The sequence below is a fragment of the Cervus elaphus genome, chromosome 32 (assembly GCF_910594005.1).
Source record: "Cervus elaphus chromosome 32, mCerEla1.1, whole genome shotgun sequence".
Classification (NCBI taxonomy): domain Eukaryota; kingdom Metazoa; phylum Chordata; class Mammalia; order Artiodactyla; family Cervidae; genus Cervus; species Cervus elaphus.
The window spans coordinates 44,770,988-44,787,173 of NC_057846.1; the positions used below are offsets into that span (position 1 = coordinate 44,770,988).

The 16,186-nt window shown below is 49.9% G+C and overlaps 1 protein-coding gene across 3 annotated transcripts in view; it reads right to left on the reverse strand.

Moving 5' to 3' along the window:
- Positions 1 to 443: 443 nt before the first annotated feature.
- INTS10 (integrator complex subunit 10) overlaps positions 444 to 16,186 on the reverse strand; it is a 29,903-nt gene continuing 14,160 nt past the window's right edge. For 2 of the 3 annotated variants that reach the window (XM_043893575.1, XM_043893577.1), the window contains exons 10-18: positions 15,972 to 16,125; positions 14,528 to 14,610; positions 13,357 to 13,509; positions 11,879 to 11,987; positions 8,267 to 8,346; positions 6,472 to 6,634; positions 5,522 to 5,615; positions 2,730 to 2,807; positions 444 to 841 (exon numbers count right to left, since the gene is read on the reverse strand). In XM_043893575.1, coding sequence (XP_043749510.1) covers positions 685 to 841; positions 2,730 to 2,807; positions 5,522 to 5,615; positions 6,472 to 6,634; positions 8,267 to 8,346; positions 11,879 to 11,987; positions 13,357 to 13,509; positions 14,528 to 14,610; positions 15,972 to 16,125 — 1,071 coding nt within the window. In that variant the 3' untranslated portion in view covers positions 444 to 684. The remainder of the gene's footprint in view (positions 842 to 2,729; positions 2,808 to 5,521; positions 5,616 to 6,471; positions 6,635 to 8,266; positions 8,347 to 11,878; positions 11,988 to 13,356; positions 13,510 to 14,527; positions 14,611 to 15,971; positions 16,126 to 16,186) is intronic. The other variant, XM_043893576.1, reaches the window with a different exon arrangement.

The following is a 16,186-nucleotide window of genomic DNA, read 5'->3' on the forward strand; positions in this document are numbered from 1 at the left end:
CAGAAAGCAACCTGACACCCGTGCTGGGCTTAGAGATGGGAGCCCTGGTCCCCAGCACATCCCTCTCCATCTTTACAGCCACCCGGGGACAGGCCCGTGCCTGCTCCCATGACCCGCTTGAGGCAGAGGCAGGAACTCTGCCCGGTTGGAGCTGGGCTGGTGGACAGGCCCTCTGGCTCTGGGCACCAGCGGCCTGGGGGCTGCAGGGCCGGGGAGGCGTCCTCCACACCCTTCCTGGGCCTCTGGGCAGCCTTCAGTGGAAGTTCACTCATTCATTCTGGCAAGAAGGTTTTCGGTAGTAAAACTTGCTGAAGGAAAAGGTCTAGGTGTTGATACCTAATATTCACCAAAGCCTAAACCAATTATGCAAAAGAAAATCTTGAGATCCTGGAAAGAAATGTCTTTCTAAATAAAGGAAACTCTCGTTCGGACACTTACAAGAATTAAAAAGTAAAAACAAAACAAAAAAAACTGCAATTTATTTACAAAACAAGTTCTTTTGATTTACAAAAATTACCCCAAAAAGTGACAAAAATAGAAATAGCTTCTCAGACTCTTGGGAACGACTTCTAAGTGACCGAGGAGTCCGAACCTGGAAGCCCCTTCTCCTGAAGCGCATCCAGTGGCGCTCCATCCCCCGAGCCCGGGCCCCGGCGGCCCCCGGCTGCCCCGGCGGCAGGGCGCTCAGGCCAGGGTCTGGAGCAGCAGGATCTTCTCGTTGACGCAGAACCTGTGCAGCACCAGCATCAGGCTCTCGCCGCAGCGGGACACCTGGCGCTCCATGGCCAGGCGGAAGTCCTCCTTCACGCCCTTGGTGATGCCCCGGGTGACCGTGTGGTGCCTGGCGGGGCGGCGACAGGGAGACAAACGGACGGGTGGTTAGCACAGCCGCGCGGGTCCGCGGTCCCAGGGCAGGAGAACAGCCTGCCTCAAACCCAGCGGAGAGCTTCGGAAAGAAGAATGCCCTGACCAAACAGCCCCACCTGCCCGCGTTTCTCGGAAAGACTCAGAACTGGAGCGTCCCTTCCCCATTCGGGGAGTGGCTCTGGCTCCTGCAGCTCTGACGCTGGGCTCCCCCGTGAGTCACACACGGTTCGGTGACATGGGGCTCACTGCTCAGGCCACACGGTGCTTGGGCCCAGCCAGGCTGGCCTCGGGGGGCAGATCGCCTGAGCGAGCGGGGCTGCGGTTGGGGTCCCTGCACAGCCTGGGTCACCAACACAACTCTGCTCCCCGCGATGCCAGGCCTGCGTGCGGGAAGCGGGCACAGCGGGGGTCCTCAGGTGAGGGTCTGGCACGGACACGGGGGAGCGGAGTTGCTGAAGGAGAGCCTCCTCGAGGTCTAGGGGGGCCTGGGAGCCCCCGGTCGGGGGAGCACAGCTGGGTCGCTCAGGGAGCCCTGGAGGGTGCGCTTCAGAGAAGGGGGGGTCACAGAGGGAACCCCGGACACCAACATGAAGGAAAGAAAAGAAACACCCAGCAAAGTTCAATGGGCTCAAGTCAGAGGAAAGGCACTGTAACCGCCTGCTCGGTGACGGGGTGGAGTCAGACCAACACGAGGCACCCTCTGCCTGACTCCCCTCAGACAGGCACAGGGATTTAAAACTAGACTTTGAGGTTACTGGCCAAAATTAAAAGGTTTGAGACCACTCTTAAAATGTTTTTGTTTTTAAAACCTGAATCATATAAAGTAAGAACAACAGAAGTGAAAAGTTGCAATGTAACAGAAGGGGGGGAAAAACCCAGGCTTGGTGAGAAGAGTGGGCAGTTTACACAACTACACAGCGTTCACCAGCACAGCCACGGACCAAACGCGGGTCTCTGTGGACACTTCTGGCTGGGTCCGGCTGCTGACCTCGGCAGGGAGGACACAGGGTCAGTGAGCCCCACTGAGGCACAAGCAGCCCCTCTGTGCTGCCGAGATACGGCTCTTGGGGGACCCAGCCTGCAGCCCCAAATGAGAGCCTGCCCTCCGACCCAGTGAAAGACTGGTGTTTGCAGACTCTGAGTGAAGGGCCTGGGTGCCTCCAACCAAAGGCTCCCCTGCAGGCCAGTAATCACAAAACGCCCTGTCCCGCTGGGCGTGGGCCCAAGGCCAGACTGATTCCATACATGAAGAGCAGTACAACTCAGTTACATTTATCACAGCTTCTATCGCTCTGCTAAGTTTGGATGAAGAAGAGAAGGAGTTAGGTTTTGTGGTTTAAGACCAGGATAAACAAGTTAATAAATGTGGTGTCCTGCCTACCAGTTATTTTCAATTCAGAAAGGTGAGGCCAGTGTCAGGAAAATAATTCTGCTAAAGCAAGCCCATTGAGGCTGAAACTTCAACCCTGGGCACTAATTTGGAAATCCCAGAATAAAAATGTACTTCTGAGTTTCACTATCCTTAAACGTTTATCACCAAATGCCTTATGTTTTATGAAAAGAGAATCGTAGTTCAGTGCCTGATCTGATATGCACTTAATCTGACACACTTTCATAAAATGTTCACTTATTTCCAGATCCATAATGATTTTTAAATTGAACACAAAACACTGGCAACTTATGGAAAAAAATAAGAAATGTTAACAATATTACAACCAGATGGCTTGCCAAGGAATGCGGAACAAATTAAAAAATTAAATAAAGCATGAAAAAAGGGCACCGAGGAACGGAGAGCTGAAAACCATGGGCGGTAAGACATGTCCACAAACAGCACACTATGAGCAGGCGTGTCCGCGCGGTACCTGTCGGCAGTCTGTATGCTGGGCTGAAGCACAGGGAAGAATTCCTGCTGCAGTAACCCCATGGGAGGGCTAGAAGGCCTTTAAAAAACAGCAAACAGCGGCATTCAAACACCCACACCGACTCAGCCTGCACTTAAAAAACAACACTCCAGAGAAAACGCATGAGACGGGGGCCGCCTGCACATGGCCGGCAGCCCCGGGCCCCGCGCAGCGGCTTGGGGAGGACGGGGCCCCCCGGCTGCACGGCCCAGGCCCCGGCTCAGCCCGCTGAGATCTGGTATAAAGGGGGTGCCGGGGAAGGGGCTGGTGTGGTGCCCCGGGACGGCCACGGAGGGGCAGGGCTCAGACGCAGCCCCTGCGCGCCCCTCATGACCACGCCAGGCCCACAGAGCAACCTGGAGGCTCTTCTGAACCAGCTCTGATGGGACTGAAGCCCCACATGGAAGAGGCCCTTCCGAGAAGACTGACGGGACGGCCGTGTTTTTGGTAGAGGCTGAGTTTCAAGTTCACAAAGTAGCGAGGAAAGGAACAGGAGCGGGGACAGTGTGAGTCTGGGCCGCGGCTTCGCAGGGCACTGTGACAATAACACGTTAGCCAGGGGCCACCTCTGAGAGCACCGGCCCGCGCCCAGCTCAGGGCACCCCGGGGACGGAGTGTCTGGGTCGCTCAGCCGAGTGCCTCCAAGGCACAGCCAGCATCCGCGGGGAAGTGGTTCTCTCCTTCAGATACGAGAGGGCAACCTGCGGAGCGCAGACCCGAGCTGGTCCCTCCTGCCGTCAGGCCCCGGCGCCCCGGCACTCGCCCCCACACCAGGACAGATGGGCGGCCTCACCCAGGCCCGGGGCAGGAGGCGCTGGCCTCTGCTCCCCGCATCTCTGCACTCAGCTGCGGGGCCCCCCGAGAGATCTGTGATGGCTGCGGACAATTTGTTTGCGAACCAAAAGGAAAAGGAATGGGAGAGTTTTACTCAAGATCCTAACTGTACCTCAACTGGCTCAGGCGGCCCGCTTCTCTGCGGGAGTTTCTCATCAGAAATTTGACAGGCAGGTTCAAGCGAACTCTGAGGCTAACACAGTCAGCTCACTACGCAGGAGCCCCCCCAGGCCTGCTTCCAGACTGACGGAAGAGCAGGTTTCCTAGGAAGCTGAGCGGTCTCCTGCAGGGCGTAGGGTGTCAGAAGAGGCTAAGGGTTATACTAACCGTGGGCGGGGGCACGATTAATCCTCAAAAGCCTAGAAATGCCTGCTGTGTCTCTGCCTCGCCCTCAACACCCCACAGTCAGTCACGCCGGCTGTCCAACAGCCCGGGTCTTCACCCCGTCCGAGAGCTGGTCTGCATGTCCCCGTCTTCAGCAGCTCAGTAAAACTGGCCGAAGAAGGAAGGGTCAGCCTTGATTGCCTGACAGCCCCGTCTCTCACCTTCCACAGCTGAGCATCAGCTTAGCGGTGGGAGGATTGTTAAACTGAGGCTTGACCTTAACTAAATGGAGTTGATCCGACTGAGGCTGTCCCTGTGTTATGACAGTTTGTATGGTGTGTGTTCATGGGAATTAAAGGAAAAGTTATTCAAAGTTATGTTTGTGAATCTAGCCTCAAAACCGGGCAGTCACAACACAAAATGGGTTACCAGAGGTTCCCGTGTCAAAAAGCCATCTTTGTTCTCAAACACCATTAAGAATATTTTGAACCAGGCAGTTATCTTCCCCACGTTCGAGGGAAGCTAACAGAGTAGGAAGATAAGCATGTCTGGCACACTTGCCTACGCCAGCTAATGTGTAGAGGTCTTGTGTCTGCCTGTTAAATCTTCAGAATATTTAGCAACATCTGCCAAGATGAAGGACAAGCCCCCTCACCGGCTCCCAGCTTCCCACTCCTGACAGGACGCCACATGGGCTGAGCCCAACCCTGAGGTTTAGGGAATCCAGAAGGAACACCTCTCACTTCCCTCTCCTGACATTTCTAACACCCTCCATGGATGGAACAAGATGCAAATTCCTGCTTTCAACTGAAAACTCATCCCTCTCACGAGGGAGGAAAAGGAGGTGGTCCGAGCCTCAGCCGCTCGGGTCTGCCGAGTCTCCTGCAGAGACGGTGACCCTGACTTGCACACACGGACCGTGCAGGACGCGGGGGGGCGGGGGGGGGGGTGGGGACCGCACATCACGCCATGCGTGGCCGCGTCTACAGCAAAGAGGACGCGCTGTCTACACCGCGATGAGGACTGGAGGGCAGAAGCGGGGGTCGTGAGCTATTTAAAAATCATAAATGGTCACTGACTTCATCCAGGTGTAGGGGGGCTCGCCCAGACCAAGCCCCAGCCTCTCTGCAGAGGTTGGGAGGGGAGGCACCTGATATGAGCCGGGCGACTCACTGGGGAGGGCCTGAATCACCACTGAAACCCAAGTGCAGTGTGTAAACCAAGTCTGCAGTTTTCTTCCTAGTCCAGCACAACTGTGGTGAAGCATGGCTTTTCTTAATGAAAAGTGTTCTAATCAGATAGGATCTGTATGTTCAGATCCTAATTATAGTCTGTACGTATTAGAAAGGAAAAAGATACCGAGAATGAGACTTTCATCTGGTGAAAAAAGTATCAAAAGTGACAGAACTCCCCAATTTAAACACGCTTCCATCAGAAATGTTGTTAAGGGAATGACAAGTTCAAAAGGATCCCTGGAATCAAACCTTCTTAAAAACAGACTAGGTCTGGATTCCTTCCTACTGAATGTCTGAAAGCTACAGAGATTTACAAACGTTTCCGACACATACACAGAGCGGGAGACGGGGGGTGCTTACTTGATCAGCATTCCTTGATTGGGCAGCAGTTCCAGATGGATCTTCCCCCCTTCCTGAGTTCTCAGGTAGGCGAACTCCTCCAGCATGTCAATATCTGAGGCCAGAGTCAGGAAACCGCGTGTGAGAGCCAGGAGCCCTGCTCTCTCGGAGGCCGACACGGACTCGCAGCGCCTGGGGAACTGGCCCACAGCCCTCCCACCAGCAACCCGGGCCCGCCTGAGTCCAAACCAACGATCCCTACGCCAACCAAACTCCCTCCCAAAGAGATGTTCGGTTTTCATATCGATGGTTAAACAGTCTATATGGTCGTAAAAGCAACACCTTTTGCTTTCTTGATAAGGAAGTGGGAAAAAAAGGGGGTGGTAGGGGTGTTATTCCCACCCTCTACCTCTACCCAAAGGTTAAGGAACACTGCTCTAGGCACCTGGATAGGAATGTCAGACTCCTCGCAAATGAAAACTAGTGTGTAAGAGAAGCGAGTGTGAACACCAGACCTCGGATGCTAAGGTGGCTTCTCCGTGATCAGCAGTACCACGTCCCATGCTCCCCGTCATGAAAGCAGGTGCTGGTGGGGCAGCATCCCTGGTGGGTGCTCAGCACACCTGCTGCTGTGACCACGGACCCCGGGGCCCTCCCCGGATGGAGGCCAAGGAACAACTAGGTCCCGCGGCCCATCCACCACCGCGGGGCCCTTCAGGCATCCCGGGTACCTTCCGAAGAAGCCGCTCCAAGTGGAAAATGGACTGGGGCTGTCGACATTCCCGACTCCTCTCTGAGGTCTCTCCTTTCACAAGACCGACAGCCACGATCCCATCTCAGATCACGGCTCCTTGCTCCCCCACGTCACTGACACCACTATTTCTCCCCCAAAGGGTTCACTCATTTTTGTCCCATGCATTTATCCTTTAAAAAAAAAAGAGCTGCTTCTGCTCAGACAGGGGAAAGGATACTTGTGACGTAATTGAAGAAGTTCTCGTACTGGAAGTTCCCTTGCTGGCAGATCTTACTGACGGCTTTCAGGAAGAGCGTCTCCCCCCGCGGCCACCCGTGCTGCAGCAGGACGATGACGTGGCCCAGCGCCATGTCGTCCCGGCTGTCCGTGAAGGCTCTCAGCTGCGGACACGGCGGTGGGGGTCACGGGGTGACCGAGACCCCCCAGACACACTGCCCCCAGACGCTGCCGCAGGAGGTCGCCCGCGTGGGGAGGGACAGCGGAGAACAGGTCCACGTGGCAAATGGTGGGGAGGGGCCCAGCCAGGGGACCTGGCCCCCCAGCGCCCGGTGGGGTGAGGCGGGAAGAAGGGGGTCACGCAGGCGGGGACTGAGGCTCTAAACGTGGGGTGAGGCGGGAGGAAGCTGAGCACCAGAGGCAAGGATCGGGGGCTTCTCTTAAGGGGCTGGGTGGGGGGTGGAGGGCGGGCCAGAGGCGCCCTTGGAGAGAAGGTCTGAGGACACCCGAGGACGGGGCAGGCGGGGAGGAGGCAGGAACGTGAAGTGAGAAATAGTCACAGGGCCTCCTGGTCGGGATCAGCAACCCTCCAAGGTGGTTCTGCCGCCCGGGGTCCAGATCAAGAGTGAGGGCTGGGAATTAGCGCCCTGAGGCGGAGACGTCCACTCAGAAGCCACCGTGGGGCGGTTCAGCCTGTCCGCCCCCACCCGCCCTAGCCCTGCGTTCCGTCAACCGTCCTGAGACGCCCCAGCTCCGGGGACCTCTGCACACGGTCATCCCGGTGCCCTCACTCTAGGATGATAAACTCACAGCCCTCTCTGAGCCCAAGAGCACCTGTGCTCCCGTCTACTGCAGCGAGTACATCCTGACTGGCAGGCTAATTCACAAAACACTGGACATCACGACAGGCAAGGCTACGTGCGTGTCTGCCCCACTGGTACCTGCAGTAATAGGTAATGTTGTGTCTCAAGGACGGAGGTTATCTCCTACTCTTCTTTGCCTAGTGCAGCTGACATTTAATAAATATTTGTTTATTCCTCCCACTGCTTCCCTCGCTACACCGACATGCTGTCGAAAGACTGACGTGTGCTCAAGGATGTCAACTTGAATCACTCCAGACCATCAGAACAATCCTCTGAATTACATTCCTTTCATGCTAATCATGAAACAGTGGGAGCAGTGACAGACTTTATTTTCTTGGGCTTCAAAATCACTGCGGATGGTAACTGCAGTCATGAAATTAAAAGGTGCTTGCTCCTTAGAAGAAAAGCTATGACAAACCTACATAGTGTATTAAAAAGCAGAGACATCTCTTTGCCATCTAAGGTCTGCAGAGTCAAAGCTGTGGCTTTTCTAGCAGTCATGTATGGATATGAGTTGGACCATAAAAAAAACTGAGCGCTGAAGAATTGATGCTTTCGGACTGTGGTGCTGGAGAAGACTCTTGAGAGTCTCCTGAACTGCAAGGAGATCACAGCAATCAATCCTATAAATCATCTATGAATATTCACTGGAAGGGACTGATGCTGAAGCTCCAATACTTTGGCCACCTGATGCAAAGATTCTACTGATTGGAAAAGACCCTGATGCTGGGAAAGACTGAGGGCAAAAGGAGAAGGGGCAGAGAGGATGAGATGGTTGGATGGCATCACCGACTCAATGGCGTAAGTCTGAGCAAACTCTGGGAGGCAGTGGAGGACAGAGGGGCCTGGCTACTGCAGTCCGTGGTGTCCCAAAGACTCAGACATGACTGAGTGACTGAATAGTCACAGCAGCATGATGAACATGAAGCTTACCTTAAAACAAGCCAACATCAAGTGCAGGCAGTAGGGCATGATGGCCTTGCTGGTACAAGGCAGAAGCTTCAGATCCGAACCTAAGAAAGTCCACAACAGGAAAAGAAGAGAGCTTAGAGGAGCAAATGTTTAAAGTGCTTTCCTTAAAACAAAAAGGGTAAGCAGCAGTCACATGGTCTCAAACACAGTTAAGCCACAATTACATTTAGTGAACATGAAATTGGTTTTTGAATCGTCTCTGGATTTCATGTCTCAATCTAAATTTCTCAAATTGCTTAAATACCTTTTATTATGAAATCTTTGAAATATATAGAAAATGACAAGACATTATCACAAACACCAGTGTGCTTTATAACTCAAGTTTTATAAAATGTTGACACTGGGTTTAATTTTTAGATTTTCATACACAGCATCACAAATTTCAGTTCACCTTCTGTGAGGCTCTTCTGATCCCTGCCTCCCTCCCTGGAAACAAAGTGAAGGTGAAAGGCACTCAGTCGTGTCCAACTCTTTGCGACCCCACGGACTACGCAGTTCATGGAATTCTCCAGGCAAGCATACCAGAGTGGGTAGCCTTTCCCTTCTCCAGGGGATCTTCCCAACCCAGGTCTCCCGCATTGCAGGCGGATTCTTTATCAGCTAAGCCACAAGGGAAGCCCAAGAATACTGGAGTGGGCAGCCTATCCCTTCTCCAGCGGATCTTCCCGACCCAGGAATTGAACCGGGGTCTCCTGCATTGCAGGCGGCTCCCTTACCAACTGAGCTATGAGGGAAGCCCAGAGGTAAGTGCTATTCTGAATGAGGGGCTCAGCACTCCTACACACACCGCGTGCCTGTCACGCAGGAATCTGTATCCACACACCTCAGAGGAGCGTTCCTCAAGCTTCCCTTTCCCGTCTGCCGTATAAAAGGCGTTTCAGCCTGCACGTCCCTCCGCTGATTGTCTGCATACTGACCCTGTGACTCCGGCTCGCTGGTTTTCCACGTTACATAATGTTCTGTTGTAACAGGGACCACCAGTGACGTATCCCTTCTTTCCCAGCGAACACTGGGATTTCCCATTTTTCACTATTACGAACAGTGCTGAAACATTCTTATACATGTTTGCTTGTATACTTGTAGAAAAAGCAGTGGCTGTTTTTCAAACCAAGACCTTAGTTCCTTTATGGTGTGTGCTCCTTATATCCTAAATCCTTCTCTACCCCAAGGGCAAGAAGCAGAGAGAAACAGAGGCACGGCTTTTGTGTGGATCCTGTGCACACAGACTTACGCGTGTTCACGCCGCTGGCCCTGGACTGGCACAGGTCTGAACTGCATGGGACCACTTGTATGTGGATTTTCCAGTAAACACACTACCGGCATTTTCACTTTACAGATCTCTAAATGAACTACTTTACAGATCTCTAAATGAACTAACTGCGGGATTACAGATCACAGCGTGTGCAATCAAAAGAACGCGGGTTTGAGCCCTGATTCTGTCCAAACTGTTGCAGCTTCCTGCCCTGGGAGTAAGTCACTAGTCAATTCCAGGTTCTGAGGCAGAGAGAGGAAAGTAGCTGGATTTTTGACTACTGGGTGGGGGGCGGAGAAGGGGGTCAAAGCCCTTGGGTTAACTCCTGCATTGTTCAAGGGTCAACTGTATACCTAAAACAAAAGGTTTGTGAAATAAATTTTATCCATTTTACTGGCGATACATTCATTTTAATAATATATTTACAGCCTATCTCACTAAAAAAGAAAATTTCTAGTTGAAAATCCACAAACCAGGAGGTGAGGGCCCATGTTTGGAAATCACTGATAGGTCTGCATCCAGAAGGGGCACATAGCCAGGCAGTGAGGTGTGTGACCTGGTCTGCTAAGCTGGTCTCCAAACCGACCGCATTAATCTATGCACCTTCCAGAAGCACATGGGTGATGTGGATCTTCACGTCGTGATGGTCAACACAGTCACCCTTTTTACTCTCCACATCCTCATGTAAAATGACAGCTTATTGTTTTAACCTGAATTTCCTATACTAATAGTAGGTGGAGAATCTTTCCAAGTAGTTTTGGGCAATATTTCATTGAATTTATCTCTAAGTAGTTTATGGGTTTTGATGTTATTCAATCTAGAGAATCCTTAGGCTTTTCTACATGGCCAAATATGTGGATAAAGATGGTTCCTTTCCCACCTTCCTTTTTCTTGCCTATTGTGTTGGCGAGAATCCCCAGGATGCTGCACTGAGGTGTTGGGGGCAGACACCTCTGCGTTGCTGCTGGTCTTGGGGAAAGCACTCAGGATTTCATAGCTAAGAATGATGCTGGGGAAGTTTCCTTCTATTTCTAGTTTACTGAGTTGCTTGTTTGCTTTTAATCATGAATGATAAATGCAGACATAATTGAATTCTATCTGGGTCTATTAGGACAGTCTTATGATTTTTCTCCTTTAATCTGCAAATGTGGTGAACTGTGCTGATCGGCTTTCCTGGGTTAAACCACTTTTGCATTCACTCAGCTGTTATGTCTTATCTTTCTTATATGTGGCTGTACTTGCTCATATTTTGTTAAGAATTTTGCATCTGTGATCATGACAGACCCTGGCCTTTAGTGTTCTTCTCTTGTGATGCTCTTGTTTGGTTTTGCTGTCAGGGTTACGCTGGTCTTAAAAACTGAAGGGGTAAGTGTTTTCTCTTTCTCTATTTTCTCAAAAACTACGTACAGGACTGAAGTCATTTCTTCCTAAATGCTTGTCAGGATTCACGGTGAAGCCAGCTGGACCTGGAATTTTCTTTGTGGGAAAGTTTTTGATGACAAATTTAATTTGATAGATATAAAATATCCTGATTTTCTACTTCATTTTGTGTCCATTTTGGTAAGCTGTGCTTTTGAAGGGATTTTTCCATTTCATCTAAGTTGCTGAATTTATTGGCATAAAATTATTCACAACCCATGCTCTTTCTGTCCTGATTTCAGCAGGATCCGGGGTGATGTTCCCTCTTCCATCCCTGATATTGGTCATTTGTAATCACTGTCTTTCTGATCAGTCTTGTTAGGGGCTCATCAATTTCATTAACTTTTGGCTTTATTAGTTTCCTTCTGTTTTCTTCTTTTTTTTTCTATTTCATTAATTTCTGGTCTGGTCTTTATCACTCCCTGTTTTCTACTGGGCTTGAGTTTGACGGCGCATCTTTTTCCACCTCTAAGATGGAACTGAGATCCGGACAGGAGGGCCCTCTTCCTTTCCTGTGAAGCGTCTACAGCTCAACTTATGTAGTTTTTCAACAAATGAGCAACTTGGAGTGAAGCTCAAAGCAGCCTGAGATACGCTGAGCAGTCCTTCTCCGCTAATCATCACAAAGTTTCCTGGAATTGGTAAAGATCGGAAAAGGAGTTCTCTGATATTCTTTGAAGATAGCACATTCAGGAAGTGAAGAGAGCGTCAGACGGAGGACAGACACACTGCTCGTGAACCCAGAGCCCAGAGAAGCCTGGCGCGCACTCTGCTTCTTACACAACTTGCCAAGCTCTGCAGATCTCACGATGTCACCTTGTCAAGAACTGTAAAAAAAAAAACTCCCAGCGGTGGATCCTAAAGCTATTTCTAGAAAATAAAAATAGGATTTGCCACTGTACCTTTTCTAAACTTGGGCTTTATTTTGGAGGGTTCCTCCTGGGACTTGCCTCCGTCCTGGATGGGGAGGACCATGTAGCACATCAAATCAAGGACCTTCTCACACGTCATCTGGAGAAGACGAGACCAGAAGGAACTAACTGTAAGTTTCTAACGGAAACCACATCTCCGTAACTAAAGTCTCTGCAGCACACAGCAGGCCACCTGGGCACACAGGCTGGGAGCACTGGTGGCCCCAGGACCCCACATGGTCACTGCTGTTTGCTTGATAGTGAATGCGGAAAAATAACTAAGATTAAACCCACGCACTAGACCTTTCAGGGAGCATGGACCCACTCTCTGTTGTTAAACAAGAAAGAACAAAACTTAAAAACTAATCAAGTATTAACTGAACTACTAAAGTGTTTGGCAGCAGCATGGAATCCAAGAGAAGCACACCCCCTGTCCTAAAGACATTTACTAGCTCACTGCGTAGAGAAATTGACAAAATGGGACAGACGGTAAAGGAGCATAATTTAAAATGAAGTAGAAACACACACAGGGTAATAAACTAGCAGGAGAAGTTTTAGGCTGGACGGTTATCCTGATGTGAGCCTTAAAGCCGGGAGGGTTTTTATATGTAGAAAAGAGAAGAAAGGGTTTTCAGAGGAGAGAAAGGTGCAGGGAGGACTATGCACTGGCTTTGGAGAGTCACCTAAGGGTGTGGTTCAGAAAGCAGGGGTGAAACTGGACAGATGATGCACTAGCGGATGAGAGGCGGCCCCCGCGCCCCACTGAGCAGGTGGTCTCGACCCACAGAGAGCAGGGCATTACCCTCGGCCCACCCATCAAACTCCAGGAGTGACAGGGTCGCGGAGGGAGCACTTCCTGTGTGTCAGGCACAACCTTGCTATTACCTTCATTTTACAGACGAGGAAGTGCAATCTTAAATCCCTGCTTCCCAGCCTTTTTCCTATCTTGGCATGTCCAGAAAATACTTGTGAGGCTGCTCAGAGCGGGAAGCAGATGACCCCGGGGTTCAGCTGCCCAAGCCCTAGCTAACCACCTGGGCTGAGGGGCTGGCATTCCGGCACATCCAGAACCACCCATGGCCACAGGGTCATGAGGCTCCAGCTTCAAGAGGTGGGCAGCTGGGAAGTTAAAAACTTAAAACTCTGAAGATAGGCCAGTTAAGTGGTGGGCAAGGAGTGAACTCAGAATCAAATGCCACCATTCCTCAATACCCATCTCCTGACTTCAGGTACACGATGGAAAGTAGAAAATTAAATAAAACAGAATCAAAAAATAAATAAATAAATAAATAAAACAGAATCACTAAGCTTTTTCACCAGCAGACCAGGTAATAAAATCTAGGCAGAAACAGCAAGTTTCAAGTAAATATGCATGGAATTAAAAAGCTACTCTGGGAAAGAAAGAAAGCCCCAGGGTCGCTGAGGGCACCCAGGGGGGTCCCCACACCCACCAGACACCCAGGACTCACTCTGTACTCCCCCAGAGCGAAGTGGCAGGTGGCCAGCTGGATGAGTGCCCTCTGATGCTCCAAGGTGCCCTGCCCCGAGATCTGTGGCTGAGGAAGTGATCCCTGGAGAGCTGCCAAGTGGTGCAAGCTGGCGATGGCCTTCTTATATTGACCCTGAGAAAGTCACAACCGCAAGGAGGGAGAAACACGGCCATCAGGAAAAAAACTTGCTTTTTGCTCTTATATTCTATATGCCTTCATAAACTGTCCTGAGAAAGTACTCTTTTATGATATGCATCTTCGCAAATGATCTTCATACATCCTTTTAAGATCAGTACAAAGTAAAATAAATAAATGAATAAGAAAAAATAAATTAATAATAATAAAAAAACCTTCCAGAGCCACCAGCAAGCAACTCCAAATCAGGGACCTCTGCTGAACCAAGTAAGAAGGGAAAGGAGACTTAGCAACAGTATCAAACCCACTTAGTTAAAGCCAGTGAAGGATCTGTATGGAGGTACCTTATAAACACCAAGATTTTTCTTTCTGGTCTTAATTCTTGAGAGGAAATAAAATAACACAAGCTCTCTGATAAAAGTACATTTTGGATATGCTGTTTCTTTATAAATTGGAGAAGGAAATGGCAACCCACTCCAGTACCCTTGCCTAGAAAATCCCATGGATAGAGGAGCCTGGTAGGCTATAGTCCATGGGGTCGCAAAGAGTCGGACACGACTAAGCAACTTCACTTTCTTTCTTTATAAATATTTGACTATTTCTCCTCCATGAAGGCTGGAAGCAGGAACCTGCCCATTTTCGCAAGGGAGGCCCGAAGCCTCTCTATCTCTGGCCTGAGTCCTCTTGTCTCCTCTGGGCAGGTCCCGCTCAAGGACAGCAGGGCCGGGCGGCAGGGCTCCGCCAGAGCAGTGGGGGCTGAGCAGGGCTCGTCTGTCGTTGAAAAGTAAACTGTGACGTCTACAGAGGGGTGTGACCGGACACGCCCCACGTGACAGAGAAGATGTAGGCCTGTCACTAGGAGCTGCTCTGAGATGACGGAGGAGCACAGTCCCCCGCCGGTGAAGACAGAACGCTTGTCTTCAGAGCGGGCGGGGACACACACACCTTCACGCTGAAGATGTTCTCAGGAAGTCACGGTCTCGTCTGGACTCGGGTACTTACAAACCCACATTACCTGATAGATGATCATATCGTTGAGGAAGATTCTCAGCCAGAGCCAAGTATCCGTCTTCCACGCCAAACAAATTCTTGTAAATTCTGAGCAAGAATTCAAAAACAAATTTATCAAAGATATGTAACACGGAAGCAGGAAATAAAACTGATATACCCATTAAGAGAACAACAGTCAAGAGAGACAAATTATCAAAACATGCATGTAGCTTTAGACTTTGATTCCTAAAACAATGGTCTGAACTTTTAATCAGATGGTAAAGTTAGGGCAGAATCAAAGTGATAATGCCAGTCGCTCAGTCGTGTCCGACTCTTTGTGGCCCATGGACTGTAGCCCGCCAGGCTCCTCTGTCCATGGGATTCTCCAGGCAAGAATAAGGGAGTGGGTAGCCATTCCCTTCTCCAGGGGATCTTCCCGACCCAGGGATCAAACCTGGGTCTCCTGCATCTCCTGCATTGGTAGATGGATTCTTTACCAACTGAGAAAGAATACTTACCAGTAATACATAAGAAATATTCTCATCAGGCGCTGACACTCACTAAGCACATATCACGCGCTAAGAGCTGTTCAAAGTGCTTTTCACACATTACTTCATTTACCTTTTAAGCTACTTTGTTTTCATCTAGTTAAAACAATCAACATATGACACTAAGAGTTTCACTCATTTATTTAAAAGCCAACCTATAACTCAAGAAAAAAAATCCCCTCCAAAAGTCACAAACCTGTTCACAACTCTAGATGTGACAAATCGGGTGATGCGGTGTTTACTAGAAAACATGACGACACATCAGACAAAGCATCTGTAGAGGCACATGACAGACGCAGGCCGGGGACCAATGTCCACTGGCCAAAAGGGAAGTCACTGCCTCGATCCCAGAGTATAGAAAAATACGCTGGTTAGCCGAGTGCTAGTCATTTCTAAGTAATGTTGAACCACTCACTGGTGTAAATGTTACACAGAGAAACTCCCTCTTATTTACATCTATACTCAAAACAGGCTTCCTGCAGTCTTTGGAATTTAAGCTTTTCACTTTCAGGCAATGGAATTAATGCAGACAGAACAGCACTATCTCCTGTAACCTTAGTACATGTGGCTGGAGGCAGATACAACGCAGGGGGACAGAACAACTGAAACACACAGAACAAACCCAGCAAGCAAAGAAAAAGGCCAGCAATATGAACTGTAAAAGACTGAAAACTCTCCCTCCAACTCCACCCCGACTCTGATTATATTACCCAGTGTAGCAGTTAAGAGGAAAATGGTCATTTGAATATTTATAATTGATTGTGGACTTCTTGCTCAAAAATGATCCTAAAATGTGTGAACTACCATAATCAATTTACTTAGCCATTAGTGACTTGACATTTCGAGTAGAATAATGAATCTTTTTTGGTGTGATGATTCCACATAAAAACTGAAACATCCCAATAGGACAAGACCGCTTACCCTTGTCCAGGAATTCCAGGGAATAGAGCAGCTCCCAGCTCTCTCTGGCCAGCTTGAAGCTCTCCAACACCTCGATCGAGTTAGCAAGTTCCGCCTTGTTGATGACAATGTGACGGTTCCTTCCCTTTGCTGAACAATCTTCATCGTCCGAACTCTGCTTAGAGAATGTGAAGAACGTGACTGAAGTTACAGAAATACTCACTGCTGCCGCTGCT